This window comes from Dipteris shenzhenensis, chromosome 4 (assembly GCF_047967505.1).
Source record: "Dipteris shenzhenensis isolate YYH24624 ecotype China chromosome 4, Dip_SZ_1.0, whole genome shotgun sequence".
Taxonomy (NCBI): Eukaryota; Viridiplantae; Streptophyta; class Polypodiopsida; order Gleicheniales; family Dipteridaceae; genus Dipteris; species Dipteris shenzhenensis.
In genome coordinates, this window is record NC_141599.1 from 13,908,562 (window position 1) to 13,934,935 (window position 26,374).

General features: G+C 41.7%; 1 protein-coding gene across 1 annotated transcript in view; it reads right to left on the minus strand.

The window, feature by feature from the left end:
- Positions 1-10,513: 10,513 nt before the first annotated feature.
- LOC147902494 (protein TORNADO 1-like) overlaps positions 10,514-26,374 on the minus strand; it is a 35,244-nt gene continuing 19,383 nt past the window's right edge. The window contains exon 4 of the mRNA XM_087373250.1: positions 10,514-10,860. Within this exon, the coding sequence (XP_087229376.1) occupies positions 10,514-10,860 (347 nt within the window). The remainder of the gene's footprint in view (positions 10,861-26,374) is intronic.

Here is a 26,374-nt window from a genome sequence, read left to right on the forward strand (position 1 = left end):
AGAGTCTCTATGGTCTTAAGCAAGCGCCTAGAGAATGGTATCAGAAGTTTGATGCTTTCATTCGGTCCCAAGGTTTCAGAAGGAGTGAAATTGATCACTGCCTCTACACTAAAAGGGCTAAGGATAATAGCCTAATAATCTTGGCACTATATGTGGATGATATGCTATTGGCTAGCAAGAATACTTATGAGCTAGATGCATTAAAGGCCAAGTTGCATGAGGCCTTTGATATGAAGGATTTGGGATTTGCAGGTCATATTCGTGGTATGCACATCACGCATGATCGGAGTAGGAAACTCCTTTGGCTTTCACAAAAAGAGTATGTTACAAAAGTATTGTAGCGTTTCAATATGGAGGGGGGGAAGGCAGTGAGTACTCCATTGCCTCCATATGTGAAACTGAGTCATACAGATAGTCCCAAATCAGATGAGGAGAGGGCCATGATGGCCAAGGTTCCTTATGCATCAGCAGTTGGGAGTCTTATGTATGCTATGATAGCTACTAGACCAGACATTGCATTTGCGGTGGGAGTTGTTAGTCGGTATATGGCTAATCCAGGAAAGAGGCATTGGGAGGCAGTTAAGTGCATCATGAGGTACATGAAGGGTACCAAGGAGATGTGCATTTGCTTTGGTAAAGGAGACATGCGTGTACTTGGGTACACAGATTCAGACTATGCAGGGCATGTGGATAGTAGGAGATCCACTTCTGGTTATGTGTTCACCCTTGCAGGTGGTGCAGTGTCGTGGATGTCTCGCGCACAGAAGTGCATTGCTTTGTCTACCACAGAGGCTGAGTATGTTGCAGCCACAGAGGGTTGCAAGGAGGCTATATGGCTTGATCGGCTAGTGGGAGTTTTGGGATCCATACAGGTGTACCAACATTGCATAGTGATTCCATGAGTGCTATTCAGCTAGCACGGAATCCGGTCTTTCATGCAAAGACCAAACACATTGAGGTTAGGTACCATTTCATCAGGGAGGTACTTGAGGACAAGTGCATACAGATGATAACCCTGCAGATATGCTGACGAAGAGTCTACCTAGTCAACAGTTTGAGTATTGTCGTGTATTGATGGGCATTGGATAGTATGCTCACTGGTTGTTCTCCCTTAAAGGCACATTGTCTATTAAGTGGGAGGTTGTGGGGGTTAAAGGTCACTGTGCCTTTACCCCGGTTATGTACAATACTCAAACACATATATAAATGAATGAAAAAGAAGATTAGGGTGGTTCTGCACCCACCAAAACGTGTGGCTCTCTGTTTCTCTCTCTCCCTCTTCCGTTCTTGCTTCCGTTGAGAGCACTCTCAAAAAGGCTATTGGGAGTTCATTAAGGAAATGAAGAAGAACCAGTTCTTCCTAATGTTCCCAATCAACAGGAAATGCAGACATTTAAAGGATGGCATGAGAGAGCCAGAAAAGTTATGTACTGGCTGTCTATCAGTATTTCAGATTCTATGATTGTGCATATTCAGGATGCAAGTACACCAAAGGAGGCATGGGATACTTTGGCAAAAATGTACAGCACAATTATGCAAGCCAAGAAAATGCAGCTCAAGCAGGAGTTGCACAATGTGCAGAGAGAAAATATGAGCATCAATGACTACCACATGAAGGTCATCTTTCAGGAGAGTCTTCCCAAGGTCAAGGCGAATCTACAGAACAAGCTATACAAGCTATCTCGCCATTTTCAAGGCGGCATTGCCTCAGAATCTGCATCGACCTTCTTCCTGGTTCTCACTATGGAGAGCAACATTGTCAAATTCCTTCCAGAGGGAGTTGGGCAACATTACTACCTTGTTGCTCATCAAGTCTGAGCTCATTTGGAGCAAGATTCGGGTCGATTTCGTCAAAAAAACAGTTCACGGTTCTTCTACAATGTTGGCCGACGTGCTTATCATTTGCAAATTCCTCTCTGAGGGTGAAGCCCTACATGATTTCCTTCCTCCCCACTGCAAAATCCCTTTGAGTTTCGGCCTCTACATGATGATTTGGAGCAAATTTTTGAGCTACCTCTTTGGCCATGAAAGCTTGACCATGCTAGTCTAAGTTTGACTTTGGGCAGTCAAAGTTTGATTGGTAGTTTGACCAAGATTTATTTTCAGTTTGCTATGCTCATTTTCTAGCATGTTCTTGGTCACCTTTGCTTGGACATCTTGCATAAATGTTGTTTTGACTAATTGCCTCATGCTTTGACATTTACTTAAGTCACATAGAGAAATCCAAGTCAAAGTGTTCAAGTTGTCACTCTTTGAAGGATTATTTTTTATTGCTCAGATTTCACTTGTCAGGCACTAGACACCGCCCTCGGGTAAGACCTTGCCATGGAAGCTAAGACCTTTTCTGATAAGTTTGATGGAACTAGTTTCCATACTTGGCAAACAAAAGCTAAGTTTATGGAGATATGGAATGTTGTGAATGGAAAGGAAAAGAAGTCTACAAAAGAAGAAGCTAATTGGTTGATCAAAGACAAGAAGGACTACTTCAACAACAAAGAAAATCTGGCTAAAGGAAGAACTCCATCAGCAAATGGAGAAAATAAAGACTATGCTTTTTAAGCACTTTGTCTTTTGAATTTTTGTTTATCATCACTTGGTCGAATTTTGAGGTTCTCTGCCTGGAGTAGTACTCCAAAAAGAATATCATATGTTATGTCTTTTGTAAATCACCTCTGGTCACCATATGATGTAGACCATGTGATATGTGTTTTGTCTATCCCATTTCTATGAACCTCACACCCTTGGGAACCCTTGCTAGCATGAGATCCCAGCCATAGAGATATCCTTGACCACCATGAGATGGCATGAGAAACTATGAGACTAGATGTATCCTTGACACTACAAGAGGCAACCGCTTGAAGGGGGGTATGTTGGGATAAGTATGATCAAGGGCTTGCTCTATGGTGCATGTGTGCATCTAGGGGAGTCACATGTGTGTTTGTGTGTGTTGTAAAGGCACATCAAGTGCTATGATGTGTCTAGTGTGTGACCTAAGTGATGATGTAAGCCAAAGGCCCCCACATGGGAGGTTCCTTTGATTTAGGCCAGTCCCACTGATGTAGGGACTGATTCCCACTGATGTAGGGGCTGATTGCCACTTATGTAGGGAAGGTATTACCTTCTCCCCCTTTCTATAAGAGAGAGTCCTCTCTCTCACAATCCATAATAGAACACTACCATTTTGTTTCATTGTGCTCTCACACCTCTTGCAAGATGCATCTATTCTATCCTACGGGATTCTACATTTTTTGGAAGGTTGATCCCAATGGCTCACCATTGACTATGTGCTAGAGTATGCATTGTATGATTTGGATGTGATCCAAGGGCTGACAGAATGGCACATTTTGTGGATTGTCGAAGATTCCATCCTCCCATCCAAGGGTGCACATATTGTGCTACTTGTGCATGGTTGGATCGTAGATCCCATCCAATGGATCTACTTAGTCCAAGGGCCATTCTAACATGCCATCACCATCTTGTATCTGCCACTATTATAGGTTGTCATGCATCCACCATGCATCTCCAAGAGCTAGTCTCTCGCCCGTGGTAGTCTACCCATGCCATTGGATCAAGCACAATCCAACGTCACCGATATGCTCATATCCTACTTTAATCATATCCATTAGATCATCCTCCTAAGGCCCTTTAATTTGGTAATTACAATAAATTTGGATGGGGACCATTCATTTCCACCAATGAGGAGAAGGAAGAAACCATCCATTATTTTAATGCTTGGGTCTCCTCATTGACCAAGAGCTTAACCCATATTTTTAAGTCCCTAATGGAAGAGGCCACTTTTTAGTCATGTTTCCCCTAATGGCTTGGTGGTTCCTAGTAATTATGGTTGGTTCTGTCCTCCATGACTCCAAGGAACCCCATGGGTTTTACAGGCACGAGCGGAGAAGTCCGAGCAAGCCTTTTTGCAACATTTTTTAATGTATATTCATTCAAGGAATCATATTGAAACACTATTATGGTGGCATATGTTAAATACCAACTATATTTATTCAATTCTAACAATACAAACTTTCCATGTATAGCATTTAAAGAAAATGTTAAAACAGGTCAAGGTCATTTGCAACCCCCCTAGAATGATACATTATCTTTCGAAACATTCATATTTTTAAATTCATTATTTTTTTTCTCTATTCTCCTCACACCCAAAGTAGATTGTTTCTCTAAGTTGGCCACTCATGTATGTGATTCCATCCATGAACAAGATTTGAGCATATTGCATAAAACTTTTACTAGATGTGGAAGTTTTGCCCAATATATTCCTAACCGAAAAAACATTAAATCTAGATCATGAATCCAGGATTCCACACTACAAGCGTAATTTAAATTTTGAATTTCAATGAACCAATCCAACCAATAAATGTACGTGTGCACTTCAACTTGCTTATCTATATGTAAGCCACCAAGTGATTTTACAAACCACATGCAACAAGTTTACCAGATGCAGGTAATATAACAAGTAAGAGTGACAACGTATGAAGGAGAAGAAATGCATATCATAGAATCTTACATTAAATAATAATGTCAACCAACAAAATAGAAGCTCAAGATTGTTTCCAAAAGCCAAAACAATATGTACCTCCAATGTAGATTTTACTTGCCTATTAAGAAACTAGAGTACACCCAAAAAAAAAATTTCGAACTATTGTCTCATATGCATAATGTCACAAAATTTCAGAATCAAAATGATAGCCACAAATAAATATTGTGTATGCGAGATAGCACCAATGTCTAGTAGACCATAAGGTATAACCATGAACTAATTCTCATCGGCGGAGTCATCCACAAATAAAGTCCGTCGTCGCCTCTTCTCCCTCAACTCATAGTTATATGATTTGTCGTTCCTTTCCATGTGCATGGCCATACTCTCTGCGTAAGTTGGTAATTCACTTCAAAATGAAACTCTTGAACTCCCTTACATGTGTAAATGAAAGGTATTCATTCAAAATAAAGAACAACATTTTTTACTCACTAGTCCAATGGCACAGCAACATTGATTTCTTCCTCCTCAGCATCGACATCCATGAGCATATGCTGCTGTGTAGACAATCCCACACCTGCATAAATAGCATCCACCACTCCTAGAAGTAGTCCAGCACATATCTCTGGGTCATTGTTTATTGCCAAGCAAGGGCGACCAGAGTGGAGTGCAGCCCTCAATCCTGGTCCTGTCCCTGCCCCCATCTCAAGAATGGAACCATTTGGAGGACACAACATCTCCAAGAACATAAGTATGAATGCAAGACTCTTCTCAAGAGATCCAGGCCATGCACCTCCCTTCCCAACTCTTATGGAATGATGGACTAAAGGCAAGTAATGTGGAAGCAAGTTGCCACCTAAACTCATCCTCATCATGGAGGCCACACCCTTTGCTGATTGCATGATGTTAAATGTGGGTCTTTGTCCTATCCTCCTCATAGCCATAGCATGGAAAACATAAGACTATTCAAAAAAGCATGAGTCAATTTCTATGTGATTTATGATACAGAAGTAGAAGCAAACATACATATGAAGGCTCACCTTCACACCAATCCCAAGTGTGTCTGAAATGCCTTGAGGTTCCATGCTTTGTACGATCCATCTGCTTGAAACAAAACAATATGTACCAGAATCAGACCCTAGCCTATAACCCGCAAGACTTCATGAAGTGTTCAACACAAATAAATTTACCTGCAAGCCACCTCCATTTTTAATCTTATTGCATAGCGCTCCATAGTAGGCAGAGTAGATGGGGAACAGAAAACCAATGTCCACCCATTGTCATCCATCACAGCTGCAGCAACGGCCAAGGAAGAGGAGATATGATCTTTTGTGATAACATTCCAAGGTGGAACCTCTCCTTTATCACCTATAGCATACCCTGTGGGAAGATCCACAATGCAACAGTCCACACTCCATGTGCATTGTTTAGAGTTTCGTTTCTTCCCTTGTTGGTGTAGAAGTGCAAAAAAATCGTGTAATTCTTGATATCCATCTGCAAGCTGTGATTGCACTATCTCTTTGCCCAATTTGATATAGTCAAACTCCCATACCCTTACCCAAGTCCTAGGTGTGAGGGGATGTTTCCAACGTGGTAAAAAAGACAGTGGAACCCAAATAAATTCAATGGAGAAAGGCTTTCTCACTATCCCAGAGTCATCAACTTCCGGAGTATGCAAACATAATGCATATCAAATGATAATACTAGACTAAAAGGAATTGGAAAACCTCAACAAAGATTTTGCAGCTTACCATCTCCATCCAAGTCAGTATGCTTTCTTCTCCCTGGTTTTGTAGGATCAGGATTCCCTATATTTTCCTTTTGTTTCTCCACCAACATCTTTTGTTGCTCCTCCATATTTTTACGCTGCTCCTCCATCATGTCTCCAGAGGATGCAGAATCAGATTAACACTGACCTTTCGAATGCCTTATCAAGAAACCCATGGAGCAAGTCAATCACAAAAAACTAGTTAAGAACAAGAGGCACATAAATAACCAACATGAGAAATATACCTCTCTAGCATTAATGCCTCCTCCTCCACACACTTTCCACTACTCATCTCTATCCACCATGGACAATGCTTTCTCTCCCACTCTGAAAGCCTTATAGTTCCTTTTGCAGTCATGTCCTCACGAAAGACTTTATGTGTGTACATGCAATATGTAGGAGGATTGAGCACTGTCCATGCCTTGCAAATAGATGGAATGGTCTGTATCTTTTTTGTTTCCAGCAAATGAAGAATAAACCTATTCAAAACCCAGGCAGTTGAAAGCATAAGAACACTATGAAATAGAAATTCAAGAATAAGGCAATGAGAGATGAATGCTTACCTATAAACAACTCTTCTACTTGCATTCACAAGGTCAACATGTTTTGCAGGCACAGTAGCCACAGACATGAAGGATGCAAAAGGCTCATACAAATCACTCCGATGTCTTGCCACAATATCCTCAAAATATTCGCATAATGTAGGATGCTCTGGCAACTCCAAAGGAGAAACACCAACAAAGGAAGCCTGAACCTGTGACAATAACCTATGACACTCTTCAAGAACTTGGTCCATAAAAACTTCCTTTGCAAGCCACCCAATGAAGGCATGGTCACTTGATGGCATTCCATAACTATTCTTCAAATTCAAATCAGACCCAAGTAAAGATAATAATGAAAGCTACCTAGCCTTGCTGCAAGAAGCAATGGCCACTTGATACAACTTGTCTAGTGTAATTTTAGCAGTTGTGTCTTCATATGGCAAGGACCATAATTTGTGAAACCAATCTTTACCATGTGCAAGATTTATTATTGACAAAATCTGTGAAAACCACACAAAAGAAATTCAGCGTGACATTTGAAAGCAATACATAGTAATACTAGACAAAGGAAAATGCACACTCACCCTATGCACCTTTCTCTTGTATGTTTGAGTGACTGTTCTTTTAATACCAGCTATTTTAACAACTCTTTCATCTTTATCCAATCCAGGAGGCAGCTTCTTACAAGCTATTTCAAAATCGGATTTCCACTTGCCCTACAAAAAGCAAGTTTGTAGCAAAGCTATAATTCAAACTATATAGAAGAAGTGATGAAGTAAAAGCAGAAAGAAAGAAAGCATGAGGTAGAAAGTATAAGAACTCACGGCATAAACCATGCGACCAAGAATGGCCTTTGTGAGGGGATACCAAACCCTTCTTCCTTGACCAATCTCCTTTTGCCGTACAGCCTCAATATTTTTCTTTTCTTCTTCCGTGAAATCCTCTAGAAATACTTGTGCATCACAACTAACAAGTGTACTTGTATGATACAAGTAATCTTTAAGATTTGTTGTGACAATTGCCTCCTCATTCAATCTGGACAATGGAATCTATTTTAGCATTAAAGTTGAAAATAGAAATATGTTCTTGAAACAACTAGTGGAAGAAAGAAAGATGATACTCACAAGTTAAACCTTTGTAAAGCTGCAATCAACCTCAACTCATTGTCAGGCTCTGGAGCTATAATATGTGCATGAATCCTGATATGCCTTGCCTTGTTATTAACAAAGACCTCCCCAATGCTCTCCATCCATGAGGCAATTTGATGGTTTCCCTCCCATACATATAACATCTTGCAGGACAAGAATTCCCATGTAGGAGTCTGTTGAAGCTCATGCTCAAACTCATCATTCACAGCATGCCAATGCTTATCCCATGAAGCTCTTATCTCATCGTCCACCTCTTTGGTTGTCCCATCAAATGCTCTCTTGAGAATGGAGAGGTCGTTCCTAAGTTGTCTCACCTTAGGGTTAATAAGTAATCTACACAAAGGGATACGGGGAGGTACCATTCCTCTATTGATAGTTATGGACTCAAGAAAATCAGTTCCAACATTACTATCCATTGATTCAGGGACAAATTCATCACCTTCCGTATCAACCTTAGCCTTTCCACTATCCGTCTTGCTAGCAGACTCTTTCTCCACCGACATCTCTTCAACCTCCTCTACATTTGGAGATTTGTCTTGTGTGTCAGCAGATGTGGGGGATGGTGTTGTTGGTGCTTGCTCTTTCTTTTTTGTAGTCTTTTTCTTCTTACCAGCAGCCTGTCCACCTATTGGAGATTTTCTCTTTCCTGACCTAGTCATGACTTCTAGCATACATAAAAGAAAATTGGATATTAGATCTCAGGCACCATTCATTTTTTATTGTACTTTGAGGAAAAGAAGGCCATTGAATGAACAATGAATCAAAGAATGCAAGTGACCAAAAGAGAAATACCTGGTGATCTTGGAGCTTGGGCTGATACCATAAACAATTCAGTTTCCAATATTCCAACCAACACTCTGGAAAGAGAGATTCAAGAAAGTCATGACTATGTATTGACATAGGAGCGTAAGAACATCAAAGAGCAACCATAGTGTGAGAAAAAACTAATGCACAATCCCCCTATTCCACCCAAATCGAAATTACAAAAGGAGAAAATCCTAAGGAACCACCCCTTCACATTGGCTTTTTGCCTATGTGAGGTCAGGCGAACACAAGCCTTCTGCTTCACCAGAAGTGTATACTACAATTGGTGCAGCACCCAAAAATTCCTTCAGAAGCTATGGAATGTCTATACATTTGCAAAATATACGTCTTCCTGCTATTGGAAGACCAGTGCAAACAATCTCAAACAATAATGAAAACCATGCAAGAGAGCTCTATCATGAGCAATTCTCATATCAGGTTATCGTTAAAATGGATTGCCCTCTGTATGATTATGTATCTAGTATTCCCACTATCCGCAATGCTATCCACCAAGAGCCTCCGATCCCGATGTTTTAATCTATTCCACCAACAGCCAAACTTAAGCACTAAGGCACAACGATCGTGTGTGCAATAAAAGAAATTACGGTTTGGCGTGCGAGACACCGGATTGAGACGCGTCTGGGGAATTATAAGACGTGATGAAGCTCAACACATGGAGAGAGCTGTGGGAGGAGCAGGGAACTGCGGAAATGTGGAAGCAAAAGGAGGAGAGGAGGAAGAGGAGAAGGGAGCAGGGGGTCGAAGTGAAGGAGGAAGAAAAGGGAGGATTGAAGGAGGAAGCAAAGGCCGGAGTGGAGGTGAAGTCCGAGGAAGAAGGTGAGGGGAAGATGTGAAGAAGAAGACGAAGAGCAAGGGAGAAAGATCAGACTGAGCGAAGAAGGGGCAAAAGACAAACAAGAAGAAGAAGAAGAAGTCCGAAGATGAAAACAGAGAGGGCATTGAAATCAACGGAGCCTCGTCATCTAGCTACTCTCACTAACAAGCATCGAAGAGGATGCCCACATCTCCCCCCATTCCGCTAGTGGAATAGGGGGAGCATGCCAAACTCCTTTGAGGATGAAGTGCACTAGAGACGCAAACGTTGAATAACTAAGACTAGGTACGAGGTGGTAGACCTTAACGCTTAGAATTGTTATAGAATTTGCCGTCGAAAATCGCCATACGGGGGTCACACCCGATGCATATTTTAGAGGTAAGAGGTAAGAGCTAAAACGAAGTCCCGAAAGTGCGAAACAAAAACTGCGAAGCTCGCTACCCCCGGCTTTGATAAAATCGGGTTCGTCTTTGGCAATGTAAGTTGGAGGCGAGGAAGTTTGGCGAAAGAGCGGGGAGAGCGGGACGGATGGGAGACAGAATGGCCACGAAGGAATGCCTTCACAAGCCGAATGGAGGACAATCAGGTGAGCGTCACTTCGCCCTTTCCATGCACTACCGCGGGTGTGGAGGGAGGAACACGACGAATACGTTGTGAGTTAAACTAAATACTCACTCCTTTCGAAACTGAAGAATACTGCACACAAGGGCCAGGATAGAATGTAGCTAGAGGAGTGCTCAAATGGCCTCACGAGATTACAGGACTAGAGATTCTGTAAACCATGGGCATACGCTGCCCACAGTCCAGAATTCTTCGGGGGTGTACAAGGTCACAACCAAAAAAATGTTTTTTAGTTCATCTGACTGTGGAAAAGCCTCTTTCAATCACCGAGAAAAGTCTCTGTTCTTCATCGTCCGAGTACTAAAGATCCGGTTCCCAAGCTTTGTCGACTTGGATCTGACCAGCTAACACCTTCAGAGCTAACAATTGGAAAGGGTAAGAACGCTCCACAATTTGTTCGATCTTCCTCTGTTGGCCTGCGGAAAGAGCACTGCCATGAGGCCTCGACAAAGATACTTGATGGAGAACTAATGCCATCGCTTCCTCTTTTCTTAAACTCGGAGCAGGTACACATCGCCTTGGATGAATGCCAAGTTGCAGGAAGACGTTTTCACTACGGGCAGTCACCAACACCCTACTGTTTGGATTGTACTGCACTTCTCTCAAAAGAATTTGTGCAGATTCTTTTGATGTATTGGACACATTATCTAATGCCAAGAATACACGTTGCGTCGGCATGCACACAGAAGGGAGAATTTCAACGAAGAAACATAGCATAAATTAGCTTCTCGGATCCCAAATAAATAATTGTAAAGCCCTCACCTGCTCTTCCGTAGTTACATGGATACGTAAGTCATCTTCATTTGCCCGTCAGCTCTCTCAAAAGCTTCCGCTGAAGATGCACAAATCCCTCATCCCCTAGTTCGTAGTCACGCGCACGCAGTCACAAGTGGGTCTAAATACTTCGTAGTGGAACTCGGGATGCCCAGGGAGAAAGCGTTATACGCCCAGGGATGCTCTGTAAGCGGATAGCAGAGGTACCTACTACAAACTCTCGAGCCTTTGCTTGCATCTACGAAACATGCATATGATAACAATAGTTCCCCGGGTACAACTCTTGATCTCGGTTTGTGATTGTCTAAGTTAAGCAGCAATATAACCTTATCCTATTGCAATGAACCTTTTCAAGGTGACGAGATCTTCCTGTGATCGTTTCGTCCGTCTGTTCTCTTACATCTTCCTGTAAAATCGATTGGATACAAGCTCGGATAGAGCAGTAGAGCAGTAGCCATTCCAACCACCAGCAGCAACAGCAGGTCGACGCCATTGCCATTGGCCACCGCTTTCCTCCCAAGTCTATTTGCTCTCGAGCCTCTATCCATCCAGCTAGCAACCTGCCATTAACTTTGGCAGTGAGTAAATAACACAAGCTTTTTGAACCCACTTAGCATCCCCCCGAGATTCACAGACCTCGCTAGCGCTCCTTCTTCTCCTCCTCCTTTGCCATGCCTCTCCTCTCCGAACTCCTCACCCACATCTTCATCCCTGCCTCTGCTCACTTAAAGCTTTGTCCCAGAAGGAGGAGAAGGCGGGTGAGCGGGAGTGATGGGATCAACAAACTCCTCAAAAGAGTTTGGATTCCTCCTGCCTTTCCCAAAAAACTGAGCTCTCTCTCGCAGAATTCCTCCTGCCTTTCCCAAAAAACTGAGCTCCGGTGCTTCGACAGAATTCCCTTCCAAGATCTCTTCCCCCACGGGTTCTCCACCTTCCCACGCTCACTGCTCACGACCACAACCACACATCATCTCATCATCACCATCGCCGATCATCTCCACCTTTGTTGCTCAGTGCTCACGCCGATCGATCGAAACTCGTCTCCCCTTTCTGCAGATCATCATCATCAACATCATCATCTTCTTCTTCATCGCCGATCGATCAAAAACTCGTCTTCAATTTTGAGCACACACTTGTTGCTTGCCGCGGCTACCGTCTTCGGATCTCGCGAACCCAAAAATCAGCACAATTTGTTTGTTAGAGTTTGTTCAGATGTTCGTTCAGATGCAGCTACACCACCACTCCACACCTCCCTGGCAGTGCACACACCGTACAAGCTCAAACTCCTTTGAGATGCAAACTCCTCATCTCCCCCTATTCTGCCGGCAGAATAGGGGGAGATGCATGCCAAACTCCTCGAATTCCGAGGAGTTTGGCATGCATCTCCCCCTATTCCGCCGGCGGAATAGGGGAAGATGCATGCATGTATTCCAATGGTTCTAACCCTGCTTCCCACAAACATCCTGCATTTTATTGTAGGTCAGCTTTTTATTGTAGGTCAGCTTCGTTAATTTTATTGGTGCTCCCCACAAACATCCTGCATCTGCGCCCATTGGTATCGTAGCAGACGATTGCCCACTGTCTGTAGCAACACCAAGGTTGGAAAAGAAGGACGGCTTTACTCTGTTTGAGAGGATCTCGTCGGTTTGAGAGCCCGTCTGGGAGAGGATCTCGTCACTCACTCACTCTCTGTCTCTAACACACAGAGACACCCCTCCCTATTCTGCCGGTGGAATAGGGAGAGATGCATGCCAAACTCCACTAAGTTCCAAGGAGTTTGGCATGCATTACCCCCTATTCCGCCGGCGGAATAGGGGAGATGCATGCCAAACTCAGAGTTTGGCATGCATCTCAGTCACCTTTCTCTTCCTCCCCCACCTTCTTCACTCCATCGCCATTTCTCCTTTTCTCACCTCCCCTGCTTCTCGTGCCCTCGTATCTTAATCAGAACAAATTCACGAGAGAGATCCCAGCAACGTTGGGAAATCTTTCGGCTTTGACATCATATCTGATGCTTTCCTTGAATAACCTCACTGGACACATACCCCTATTCTGCCGACGGAGTAGGGGGAGATGCATGCCAAACTCCCTTTAACTTAGTGGCTCCTCAAAGGAGTTTGGCATGCATCTCCCCCTATTCCGCTGGCGGAATAGGGGGAGATGCATGATCAAGAAGATGATTCACCTCCTCAGGTTAATCACAAGATGTGAGAGAAAGAAACACAAAGGAAGGGGACTGAGAGATCTGACAGCAAAAGCCATAGCTCTACTGTGCTAGAGCTGTAGATTCCAGCTCCATAGAGGCCTCATCCTTTCAGTGAAGACTTAAAGAAGATCATCCAAATAGATCATCTTTCTCCTCTGTTGGATGAATCAAAGGAGATCATCTTTCTCCTTTGTTGGATGTCACAAGCACCGTTAGCCCGCCACCCTCCTAAACATCAAAAGGAAGTCCTCGTTCAGATAATCCGAAAACATTGCCGAGATGACTCACATGATGACAAGGAAGGAGATGATGCAGAGAGCCTTGCGTTCAAGCTCTTTGTAAGCTCTTCATCCCGGAGCCTTGCAATTAGAGCTTTCATAGCAGCCTCTCCTTGTAAGCGCTTCCCACCTCCCCTCTCAGTTATGAGCTTTTCATAGTAGTCTCTCTGTGAATCATCATGCCCTCAACTCTACTTGGCAATCTTTCATGAAGCAAAGTGGAGGTGAGCTTACAAGATCCAAGGACAAGATCTGAAGCACAGGCCAAAAGTAGAAGCAGTTCACGAACCAAAGCCTATGAGAGGACCGTCAACGGTAGGCCAGAGAGGCTCTTAGACACAATGCTGTTTTGTGGACAGTGCAAACATCTTGGACACGGCTAATTTCGCTCATAAAATGGATGGCTAGAGTTTGCTGCAGTAGAAGACCACTTGTCGTAGCTTTGGAGTGATGATATTGACTGGTAGAGGGCGAGTAAATGCATGTCCACTCCATCATATGTACAAAAATGGGAGTTTCTCGAGGTTGATGGTTTCAAATCCACTGCTCAACCATGGACATTGTAGTCACATTCATGATTGGAACGTTATCTTTCTCACTCTGAAAAATGATTTTTTCCAAATTTTATAATTGTCTTGGATTAATTATCAATGCAAATGAATTTCATTTTTTTTTTCATAATTTGAAATAAAACATTTATAATATCAAAATATAATATTTAAACAAAAACAACTCAAGCCATACACTAAGTTTTGAGTCAATTTTATTTAAATGCAAAGTTGATAGATTTAAAAAATAACATTTTCTACATCATTAGCTAAATATTCCTCAGTAGTTATGCAGATGTATGTGATCAATCTTTCACATTGTCATCTATCTTTTGCAAAACATGCATTATAATATGTTTTTCAATCACCCCCTTAAAATTTAGAAGAATACATGCATGTAAAAGTATATCCCATCCTTTCATTGGTGGCACACACTTTTCAAGATCGCGTTACTATATCACTACTCCACCACATTTCACTACTCCATCACCTTTCATGGCATTTATAACTATACCAACACCTTTCATGAGTGCCATGCAATTTAAGAATTGTCATCATACTAAATCACTACTCTAGCACTTGCCTCCAAGTTTTATAGCTCTGTTCGCACCTGCCTCCACATAGCATTTGAGGTGCGTGTTTCACGTTCAATACTACCTCAACCACTTACTTTTGTGAGCTGCGGTCATTCTTGTTCTTTTGCTTTGGCACCATTGAACTTCCCTGGCATGTGAGGTATCTCCACCTTCAAAAACTTTCCCTTCCTTTTTCTGCATTATTTATGGGGCATCGGACGGTGGATACTTCCTGACTTCTAAAGTCTAGAACAATTGCTTTCAGAGATTTCGAAGCTTCTTTTGCAAAAGAAAAAGAATTTATCCTTGTTCGAAAGCTTTCTTATGGAAATGGAGAGTAGTGCTTTGCTTCATGACGAGAATGGCGTTTTGTTACTACAAATAGTTGCTCAAAATGGTGTGTGCATGCTTGAGGAGAATGAAATAGTTTTGGTCTTCAATTTGATTTCTTCTACCATTAGGATTCACCAATGTATGGATGTGTCACAGCAAGAGGTTGTGTTTGAAGTGCCATTTGCAATGAGAGGAGATGGGAGGGAATATACCTTGGACATTCAATTCGGAAATAAGTTCATTGTGACTGGGGATAGATTGCCTTCAACAGAAAGAGACAAAGATAAGCCATTCCACAGTGTCATTGACTTGTTACATAAATTGCCACCTTCTAATTCTGTTTTTATTTCTTTCCAAATTTGAGCTACCTCCAACATTCCAGGAGCAAAAGACACTAGGATTGGAAAACAAGTTTGATGGTCATGTCTGGAGTGAGGATGTTACAACAAATATTGCTAGCTTCAATGGGATTGTTAGATTGAGGAAATGTGCAGGTCGATTGCAATGTGATAGTAAGATGTGTCCTTATTTTCTGAGATCAGGTGTTAGAAATGAGAGTCATTGGAAGGGACGATTAAAAAAGATTCCAGAGATCCACCAAGTCACCGGTGGTACTCTCAAATGCTATCATTGCAAGACTAGTCCACTTTGCATTTCCAGGTGTCCTTGCAAATTGTACATATGTCTTCCAAGAGACACCATGGAGCATCCAGTGAGTAGATGTGCGATTCACATTGGTTTTCATATGCATGTGGTGGCAGAGGGATCATCTAGGAGTGAATTGGATGAGTTAAAAGGAAAGATTTCTAAAATGGTGGAAAGTAAGCATTCTTCTAGGCCTAAGGCTTTGCAAAAAATGGTGGCAGAAGAGATGGTGTTGGAAGCTATCATTCCAAACAATGATCAATCCAATCCTTTGACTGACACTGAACTGGATTCGTTGCTAAAAAAGATGGAGCCTTTGCTTGACAATAAGAGGTAAGGTGTTCAGTACTTTTTCATTACTCTTCTTCTTGAATGCACAGTTCCTACCTTTGATTTTAATGAGTTTAGATTTGTGCATGTGTGTAGGGTGTCTAGATGGAAGAAGGATGTGGATGAACAAAAGGGTGGAGGTGAACAAAGCCTTGATAGTATTTTGGAATTGAAGTCAAGGAGTAGATACGAATACATCCAAAGTATTGTTTTCCCAGGACAGTTATCTTTTTCATCCTTCAATAGATGCCACATTTTCACGATGTCTACAAAAGGTCCTAGTTCTGGTGTGGACCTAGTCAACAAGATGCAACCCAATGGAGAGCTTGGGCAGTGCTGGGTTTGCTTTGATCATGTGAAGAGGATTCGAGGTTGGTCAACAATGGCTTGCCATGTTTACAACCCTCATCTTCAACAACTCCAAACAATAGCCATTGGGGATTTCAAAGGTGAGGACACAGAGAGTCAGGTGATTTTTTGGGAATTGTTGAACCAAGTCATGGGGAAAGAGGGTTTTCATAAAGCACAGTTTCATGGTTTCATGGGGGATGAAGCTCAGGCGAATCGGAGGGCTGTTAGGATTGTCTTTAATGGGGGCCCAGAGAATGTGATGATGGGAAAGGAGCGCACTTGTTTGTGGCATTGGGAGGATAATCTTCATAAGCATGCTACAAAATGCATCCCACCTCATGACCAAGAGGAGTTCAAGATGAGATGTAGACAATGGAAGAATTCTCCAACCAAGGAGGCTGCCATGTATGTATTCAAATCATTGTGTGAATGGCTTGAAAATGGTCATGCAATTGAGGGCAACATCCACTTTATTCAGACATGGCTCATGTGGTGGCACTCAAGAGTTTACCACTGGGGAGAATACATTTTGAAAGTGAGTGACTTGAAAATTTTAACATTGTTAATCCATTGAAATCTTGCATCACTGCTTCCTCCTTACCAAAGTTGATTTCTTATTCTTGTGTAGGAGATGGAGGCTGAAGAACGTTACCTTGTTCCTAGGACTAACCTGTCTGAATCAATCCATGGTAGTTGGTTGAGCACAAACAATGGCGTCAAGTATGTGTCGTTGTATGATGCATGCATCACTGACATGACTGTAGCAATCTTGCAAAGTAGTAAACAAGGATCCTACATGAGAGGCAAACAAATTGGTGAAGGTCCGACATTGCAAAAACTGAGAAGAAGAGAATCATTGTGGAGTAAAAAATCCTATTCGAGAAGAAATTTTATTGACCTTACAAATGATGTGGCTACAGAACTTGGAGTGGCACACGAAGGTGGGATTGACCTTGGAGATATTAGAATAGTACAAAAGAAAAGACCAAAATCCATGTCCTCTGCAATCCATAAAGATGACTCCCACAGACCTGAGTATCAAACAGTTAGCACACCAGTGCCAAGAAGAAGACATTCAGGTTCAATTGTGATTGACAATAACAATCTTGATGGTTGTGAACAAGGTGCGGCAGAGGTGCAAATACATCAGACAAAGTGGGCGATTCGACGTACATAGGCAGGGAGTCAAGTCCGCTGCCAAGGGTATCTACATCAAAGGGGGGGGAAGTGTAACAAGTTAATTGACTCAAAGGGAAGAAAAGGAGCTTTGGGAGTCCCTGCACCTTCATTTTTTGGGAGGATTAGAACACCGATAGGTGTAAAGTTACAAATGATCTGGTTCTGTGGGGATAGCGTGGACCACTCTTGGAATCCAACAACAGCAATTGAGGCATTGCAAGAACCAGCGCCAGCAAAGTGGAAGGTTGCTGAAGGAACTAATATCAGCTTGGAAGAGTTGCATATTCTTATAGAAGGAGGATTTGTTCTGGAAGAACCACTTCAAAAAGGGTCAGGGAAATTTGAGCAGGGCCATAAAAAACGTTTGGAGAATCAAGCGAGGCCTGAATTTTGAGAGGGCCAGAGAGTTGTCTTTACAAAAAAAATAAGTAAAGATGCAGGCAAGGATGGATTCAGCAAGGGCTATGGAATGTGAGGTGCTTCATGTGAATGAGGTGGAGCCTAAGGAGCACGTGGAGTTTATTGTTGGTACAACTGGGTCTCGCATGAGGGGGTTTTAATATACAGTGACCATATCTGTTTTTCCATCTTGCACTTGCGAAGACTTCCTATTTAGGTCTGAAAGATTGGATCATTACATTCCTTGCAAGCACATTTACTACATACTATTGCAGTACTTGGGTCTAGATGTAGAAAATCACAAAGAGGTCCACCAAGCATCAATGACAAAACAAGAGCTTTACAATGCACTTTCAAGAATCCCATGATGTGGACATACGTACCTACTACTCTAGCCTTCTATGGATAGAAAACATTTTGTGTCGAGGCACTGCTCACCAGATTGTGGTTTTGTGTACTCTTTGTGGTCATGACATGTCTGCATGGGTCTTTCACTCTGCTATAGTTTTGCTACACCTCAAATTGTCACTATGTGAATGGTGCAACTGAGTTAGTGTCTACATGGCGTAATTGTTGACTGTTTTGTCATTTTATAATATAGCTTGGTTTGGTATATGTGTTTTAAACATATAATAATGAAAGATTCCCTGACATTTTTAACTACTAGTTCTTTGATATTTTTGTTATCTTGTAATATTGTTGGGTTTGGTACATGTGTTTTAAACATATTATGATCAGAGTCTCCCTCACATTGAATAATTAAATACTAAATATACATATTCCTTGGAATAATATTGGTGACGTGATGTACTACATTTAGGTCCAAGAATAATGTTTTTGGCCATATTCTCTGACATGCCGCTCGCCGCTCGGGGATTTCTGCTCAGAAAATGGAAACCCCCGAACCCCATGATGTGCTTGTGGGTTTCTACATCCATTTTGAAGACCATATCACCCTTCTTTCCTCCAAACATAACTTGCATTTAAAATTTCATAACTCTAACTAAATGAGAATAGATAAATGTATACAAACTCTTATGTAACAATCTATATATGTGGCTTTCTTGGATGTTTTTTGTACAATATACCTCTAACTAATACATCTCATTTCTCATAGGTACGTGCACATTGAGCTTGAACATTGTGCCCAAGTCTCTGACTAGCATGAGGGGAACCAAGCAAGGTCTCAACAAAAACCCCCAGCATGCCTTTGTGATGGATCTCTATAGCAGTTTGATCGCTCGATAAGTCCCTCCACCTAAATAGTATGTATCCTAAGATAAACTTTGAAGCTATGGTGTGTAGGTGACCTTGAGCAATTGACTTGTGCATAAGGTATAGTAAAGCTATGGGTGAAGCATCTAAGCGTGGAGCATGCAGCGTGATAAGCATCCAGCCTTAATCTTATGAATTTTCCCCCTCTTCCAATGTATGAGTGACGTCATCAAACCCTGCCTCTTGAAATTGTGATTCCTTGTTTATCTCTTTGAGGGATAGAGGGGAAACACGACATAGCTCCCATTGTTTCACAATTGCAATTGTTATGATCTCGCTTTATGTATGCACTGCAAAAATTGGAAAGACATCATGGTCTAAGAGCAAGATGGTTGTTTGAGAATACCCATATCATGTGCAAACTACATGCTTTGTCATAGTTATATTAGTTTCTCCTTTGTACTCCATCCACTTTCACCATGTGGAATGCTCTAGGCACTAAATTATTGTTGATGGCTTTTTTTCTCTATTTGATTGCACCCTTATTGAAGAGGCTAGATGAAAGCTATGTTACTATATTGTAGGCATTGTACATGCTAGCTTGAGGGGATGTTAATTGATGTAAATAAAGAGCTCCCTTAAATATGGTAACACATCCATCACGTTCCCCCTTGCCATGGATGGACCATTCCATGTGATCATTTAAATTGAGAGGAAGCATCATTTGACCACCCCCAATGTTAGTCTACTGACATTTGCTATATTTGGTGATCATTTTCTGTTACCTTTCCTAGTGCAATAGAAAATCATGTGGGACAAACAAGGTGTCACGTTCCTTGTCTACCAAAATGTAGAAATTGTATGTGCACTTCACTTTCCTAACCTCCTTAGAATTAGTAGATGGATTAGTATCAATTATAGAATTACATAGGTGGCTACAGGTTGTCTGCATGTTGAGATATCGAGCTCCACTCGTGATATGCCAGGGTGATCATTGTGCATTTATGTCACTGACTTGTTAGCTGCAGATGCGGTTGGTACACCGCCCATGAATAATAGCTGGATGACAGTTATCCTTATGTACTCTAGTTCGTGGCTCAGTTAGTATGCCACCTTAGTTAGCTGAGTTTGGTTTAAGACCCACATATAGGGTTCTTCTATTTCTTTGTACTAGAGTTCTTTTGGCTTTCACAACTAAGAAGAGGAAAACTGTTTTCAGCCTCCACCTTTGTGTGTAATCCCCCATTATGTATGTGAGAAAGCCGCAAGCTGCCTGGTTTGTGGTAAGGAGCTCAAGAAATCAAACCAAGTTCGCGGTGTCCTGGTAAGAGTACCAGTGTTGCTTTCCTTTTTTGAGTTTGGGAGCAAATCTCTGCAGGTAGCACAACCAGAAGTGCAAGAGGGCACTGTCTCAGATTGAGACACCCTTCGCGGTGTGGCGAGAGGGCAGTATATGCTGCGGGAAGAGGCAAAGCCCTGGGTGACTTTATTTTTCTGATTCGAGGCCATTTCGGGGCCCGTTTGAAGGTGGAAGTTCTTCACGGGCACTCAAAAAAAGGCCTTATTTTTGCTATGCGACCACTGCTCTGCAGGTTGGTGAAAAGTTACTGCAGAAATTGCATCGTATGCCTATGCCCAGAGATATTAGGAGTTACAAAATCATCCTTAAACCTGTTCATGCAAAATCGTCGCTAGGAAGTGACTGTGTGATCAAATACCACTTTCATCAGTTTTGCAGATTTGCCTGTGTGAGGCAGAAGCTGTGTTTTTTGCAATGATAGAATTTTTTGCAGTGTTCTGTAATGGCATCTGATTCTCTTTCACAGATTGTCACTGAAAAGCTTGACAAGAACAACTTCCAAGCATGGAAGTTTAGAATGATGAATTTCCTTATGAGAAAAGGCTATTGGGAGTTCATTACAGGAAATGAAGAAGAACCAGTTCTTCCTGATGTTCCCAATCAACAAGAAATGCAAGCATTTAAAGGATGGCATGAGAGAGCCAGAAAAGTTATGTATTGGCTGTCTATGAGTATTTCAGATTCTATGATTGTGCATATTCAGGATGCAAGTACGCCAAAGGAGGCATGGGATACTTTGGCAAAAATGTACAGCACAAATACGCAAGCCACGAAAATGCAGCTCAAGCAAGAGTTGCACAGTGTGCAGAGAGAAAATATGAGCATCAATGACTACCACATGAAGGTGAAGAAAATTGCAGATGCACTTGCTTCCATTGGGTCGCCAGTGGAAGATGATGATTTGGTTTCTATGACCTTGAATGGTCTAGGAAAGGATTATGCACAGTTAAGGACATCCATTACCGTCTATGAAAAATTTGAGGAGTTGTTGCTCTTCTAATTTCTTAAGAGCAAAGAAATGGTGGTGCATCTTCTTCAAGAGGAACTTCAAAAGAAACTGTCTTCCACTCAAATGCTGGAAGAGGTGAAGGTAGAGGTAGAGGAGGCCTATCTGGAGGCCGTGGTAGAAATCAGAATATGTAGAAAACTCAAGAAAACCAGTCCTTTGGAGGAGGACGTGGTAACTCTAGAGGCAGGGGGAGCCAAAGAGGCCGTGGTGGATGGCAGAGAGGTCAAAATGCAAACAGCAATGTTGAATGCTACTATTGTGATAAAATGGGTCATATGGCTAAAGACTGCTACAAAAAGTAAAATGACATTATGAATGGAAAATTGCAGCAAGGCAATTATGCATCCTCTAGTAGACAGGGTGATGATAGAAATGAGCATCTGTTTATGGTGCAGCACATGACCAATTCTGTGACAAGTGCAAAAGAAAGCAATGATGTGTGGTATGTTGACTTAGGTGCATCAAACCACATGACACGTCATGCAAAATGGATGCAGGATGCAAGGAAAATGGAAAGACTAGGATTTGTGGAGATTGGTGATGATACTGCACATCCTATTGTGCAGATTGGTAAAATTCCTTTGTCTATGTAGGATGGGAAAAAGAAATACCTGTCTGATGTATTTCATGTCTCGAACATCACCAAGAACGTGGTTTCTGTTGGTCAAATGGTTGAGAAGGGCTTGCAGGTCAGATTTAGTCCTCATGGACACTTTGTTGAGGATATGAAAAATAACGGTCTCTTGATAGCAAAAGGAAAGAAGAAGGGCAGGATGTTTACGTTGGATGCGGACATGCTTGAATTGAGTGCAGCAATGTTTGCACATGGGACCAATGTAGTTGCAGATATTGATATCTGGCATAAACGCATTGGTCATGTTAATGTACAATGACTTAAATCAATGCATGCCCAAAATATTGTTGCATGATTGCCTAAATTCAAGGTTGCAGAAATTCATAAGTTATGTGAAGCCTGTCAATTTGGAAAACAGGCAAGGAAACCATTTCCTAGGCATGTTCAAGAGAGTAAGAAGCCATTGGAATTAATCCACTCTGATGTGTGGACTGCTAAAGCTGCATCTATTGGAGGCTATCATTATTTTATCACTTTTATTGATGACTACAGCAGAAAAGTTTGGGTGTATTTTATGAAAAAGAAAAGTGAAGTGTTTGGGCACTTCAAAGCAAGCTATGGTTGAAAAAGAAACAGGCCTACAAATAAAATGCCTAAGGTTAGATGGAGGCAGAGAGTACCTCTCAAATGAGTTTAAAGGTCCCTGCAGGAGCATGGCATAAAGCAGCAATATTCATGCAGTCATATCCCACATTAAAATGGACTTGCAGAAAGGAAAAATAGGCATATTGGAGAGGTATCTCGGGCCATGCTAAATGAAAAAGACCTACTAGATTATTATTGGGCTGAAGCAGTTGCTACGGCAGTCTACATAATGAATAGGACTCCACTGTAGCAATACATGGCATGACACCAGAGGAGATGTATACTGGTAGGAAACCAGATATTTCTCATTTGAAAATTTTTGGTTGCATTGCCTATGTTCATGTGCCAAATGAGTTGAGGTCCAAGTTGGATCCAAAAGCTGAGCAGTGCATCTTTATTGGTTATTCTCTGCAATAGAAAGGGTATAGATGCTATAACCCTTCTACTCGTAAGTTTACAGTGAGCAGAGATGTTGTTTTTGATGACATGAGTAGCTGGTATAAACCAGTAAATGTGATTGATGATGTAGATGCACAAAATGGTAATGCTGCACAGAATTCACAACAGTAATCACAAAATATTAGTGGACCTGCAGTGTCCTCTAGCAGTGGTTCACATACTTCACCATGGATAGGCAGATTGAGATTAGGAGAATCTCCTCAAAGCAATGCAGATAGTGGTACGCAGATATCATGAAAAGGAAAAGAGAAGGTAGATCAGCCCATATTTGATGTGAATGCAGGTCACTCTTATGTGGATGGTGAATCCAGTGGCTCAGAACAGAGCATTGATGATGAGTTGGGTATTCCTTCTATTGTTACACCTAGAGTAAGGAAGACCAGGGATGTTTTGAGAGCACCTAGAAATGAGTCTATTTTGCGCAGGTCTACCAGAGCTAGATATCCTCTGGATAGGCTGAAATATGATGGATTTACAGCCATTCACTATGCCTATATGGTCAAAGTGATACAGGAACTAGAACCCACTTCTTTTGAGCAAGCCATGGGAAAAGAAAAATGGGAGAAAACCATGGATGAAGAAATGGATGCCTTGGAAGCAAATGCTACATGGGAATTGGTGCCTTTCCCTAAAGACAAGAATGCAATTGGCTGTAAGTGGGTTTATAAGGTCAAGCACAATGCAGATGGTTTTGTGAGCAGATACAAGGCAAGATTAGTTATCAAGGGGTATGCGCAGACATATGGCATTGATTATGAAGAAACATTCAATCCGGTTGCAAGGATGGCAATCGTAAGAGCAGTCATTGCTATGCCTGAATCAAAGGGATGGTCTTTACATCAAATGGATGTAAAGAATGCCTTTTTGCATGGTGATTTGCAAGAAGAGGTCTTTATGGAGCAGCCACCAGGTTATGTTCATGTTGTTCATCCTGAGTTTGTTTGCAGGTTGAAGAAAGCCTTGAATGGCTTGAAGCAAGCACCTAGAGCATGGTCTGACAAGATAGGATAGTATCTTGTCACTATTGGCTTTCAGATTTCCAAGGTAGATTTCTCACTTTATGTGAGAAAAACAGAGAAAGGTCATATGCTGCTTGTCATTTATGTTGATGATTTGATCATCACAGGTGATAGTGATGAAGATATCCTTCATGTGAAAATGCTATTGAAGTAGAAGTTTGAGATGAAGGATTTGGGAGAGCTGCATTATTTCTTGGGCATTGAGGTGATTAGATCACCAAGTGGGATACAACTCTTGCAGAGGCAGTATGGATTGGACATGCTGTCCAAATATGGGATGACAGGCTGTAAGCCTATTTTAGTTCCTTTGGAGCAGAATGTGAAGCTGAGTGGAGATGCAAGTGAGCTTCTGGAAGACCCTACTATGTACAGACGCATAGTAGGAAGTTTGATTTATATGACTATTACCAAGCCAGATTTGAGCTATGCTGTTGGATTGGTAAGTTAGTTTATGCAAGCTCCAAGGAAACCGCATTTGGATGCGGCTAGATGCATACTCAGGTATGTGAAGTCCACATTGCAGTATGGACTATTTTATGAGACTGGTGTTCAGATACAGTTGCATGGATACACTGATGCTGATTGCGCTAGTAGTATTTCTGATAGACGATCTACCAATGGATATGTGTTCTCTTTTGGGAGTGCTGCAGTCACTTGGAGTAGCAAGAAACAACCTATAGTTGCCTTGTCGAGCACAGAGGCTGAGTAGGGGAGCAGCAATGGCTGCATGTGAGGTAGCTTGGTTGCATAAGCTACTCTATGATATGCATCAGTCTATAGATGGGCCAGTTGTCATTTATTGTGACAATATGAGCAATATACACTTGGCAAATAACCTAGTCTATCATGCTAGAACAAAGCACATTGAGGTGCATTATCACTATGTGCGGGAGAAGGTTTTACTAGGTCTTATTGATCTAGTTTATGTCAGCATAGAGGATCAGGTAGCTAACATATTCACGAAGGCATTGGGCACAGAGAAGCTGTGCAAGTTCAGAGACCTACTTGGTGTGCAGGAATTGGGATTGAGCTCGAGGGGGAGTGTTGAGATATCGAGCTCCACTCGTGATATGTCTGGGTGACCGTTCTGCATTTATGTCACCGACTTGTTAGCTGCAGATGCGGTTGGTACACCACCCATTAATAATAGCTAGATGACAGCTATCCTTATGTACTCTAGTTTGTGGCTCAGGTAGTATGCCACCTTAGTTAGCTAAGTTTGGTTTGAGACCCACATATAGGGTTCTTCTATTTCTTTGTACTAGAGTTCTTTTGGCTTTCACAACTAAGAAGAGGAAAACTGTTTTCAGCCTCCACCTTTGTGTGTATTCCCCCATTGTGTATGTGAGAAAGCTACAAGTGAGACTCCTTCCTTCTCTCCCACTATCTTCACACTGCATGTGTCATACATGTAAGCTCGAATAAAGGTATGAGAAGATCCATAAATCAAACTTTAGTTTGACCCTTAAATAGCTTGCACTTATTCCATCCATAATCACTTTGAATGATTCCATCTCCAGTAGAAAGAAAGAGACCTGGGTTGATACATGCTCCTACACCTAAGCATTTAGGTCCTACAATAGGCCAGTTTGGAAAAGCCAACAAAATAGGTTGTAAGAGAGATTCCATGTAGTTTGTAAGTAGGGAATTGGAAACTAGATAGGTTCAATCCAATTTGTGCCTCTATTGAGTCAAATTGTAAGTGGGCTGGAATGGGAAGACGTTTCAACCTCCACATAGTAGTAGAATGCTATAGCTATGGCTGTATTGATGGGGACATAACATGCATATTGGCTAAAAGAAACATCTCCATGTTGTCCAATTCAAAGTTGTGTGATTAGGTCAAGAGTATAGCCAACAAGGGAAAAAGGAGGAGATAAGGACTTGGATTAGAGTTGAGAGAAAAAGTATGTAGCAGCAAGTAATGTGACCCATTATGCATGGCTATTGAATTGCTGCCTCTCACCTATTTTATGTACAGACTAGGTCATGATATTTTAGGCACATTAGAAGACAAGTCATACATTATTAACATTGTTGGAAATATTGCCTATCAACTACATGCAATACATATGTTAAACTTATAGAGAATAGTAGGCTCTAGCTTTAAATGCCTCAAAGAAAGCCCTAAAAATGGGTATATACAAAAAGCAAGTTTGAAAGATCCATCTTCATGATTTTTACAATAATATGTGACTTGCATTTAAGAATTTGTGGCATTGTCTATATAAATTATGCTTTCTAACTACAATCCCTAAAATT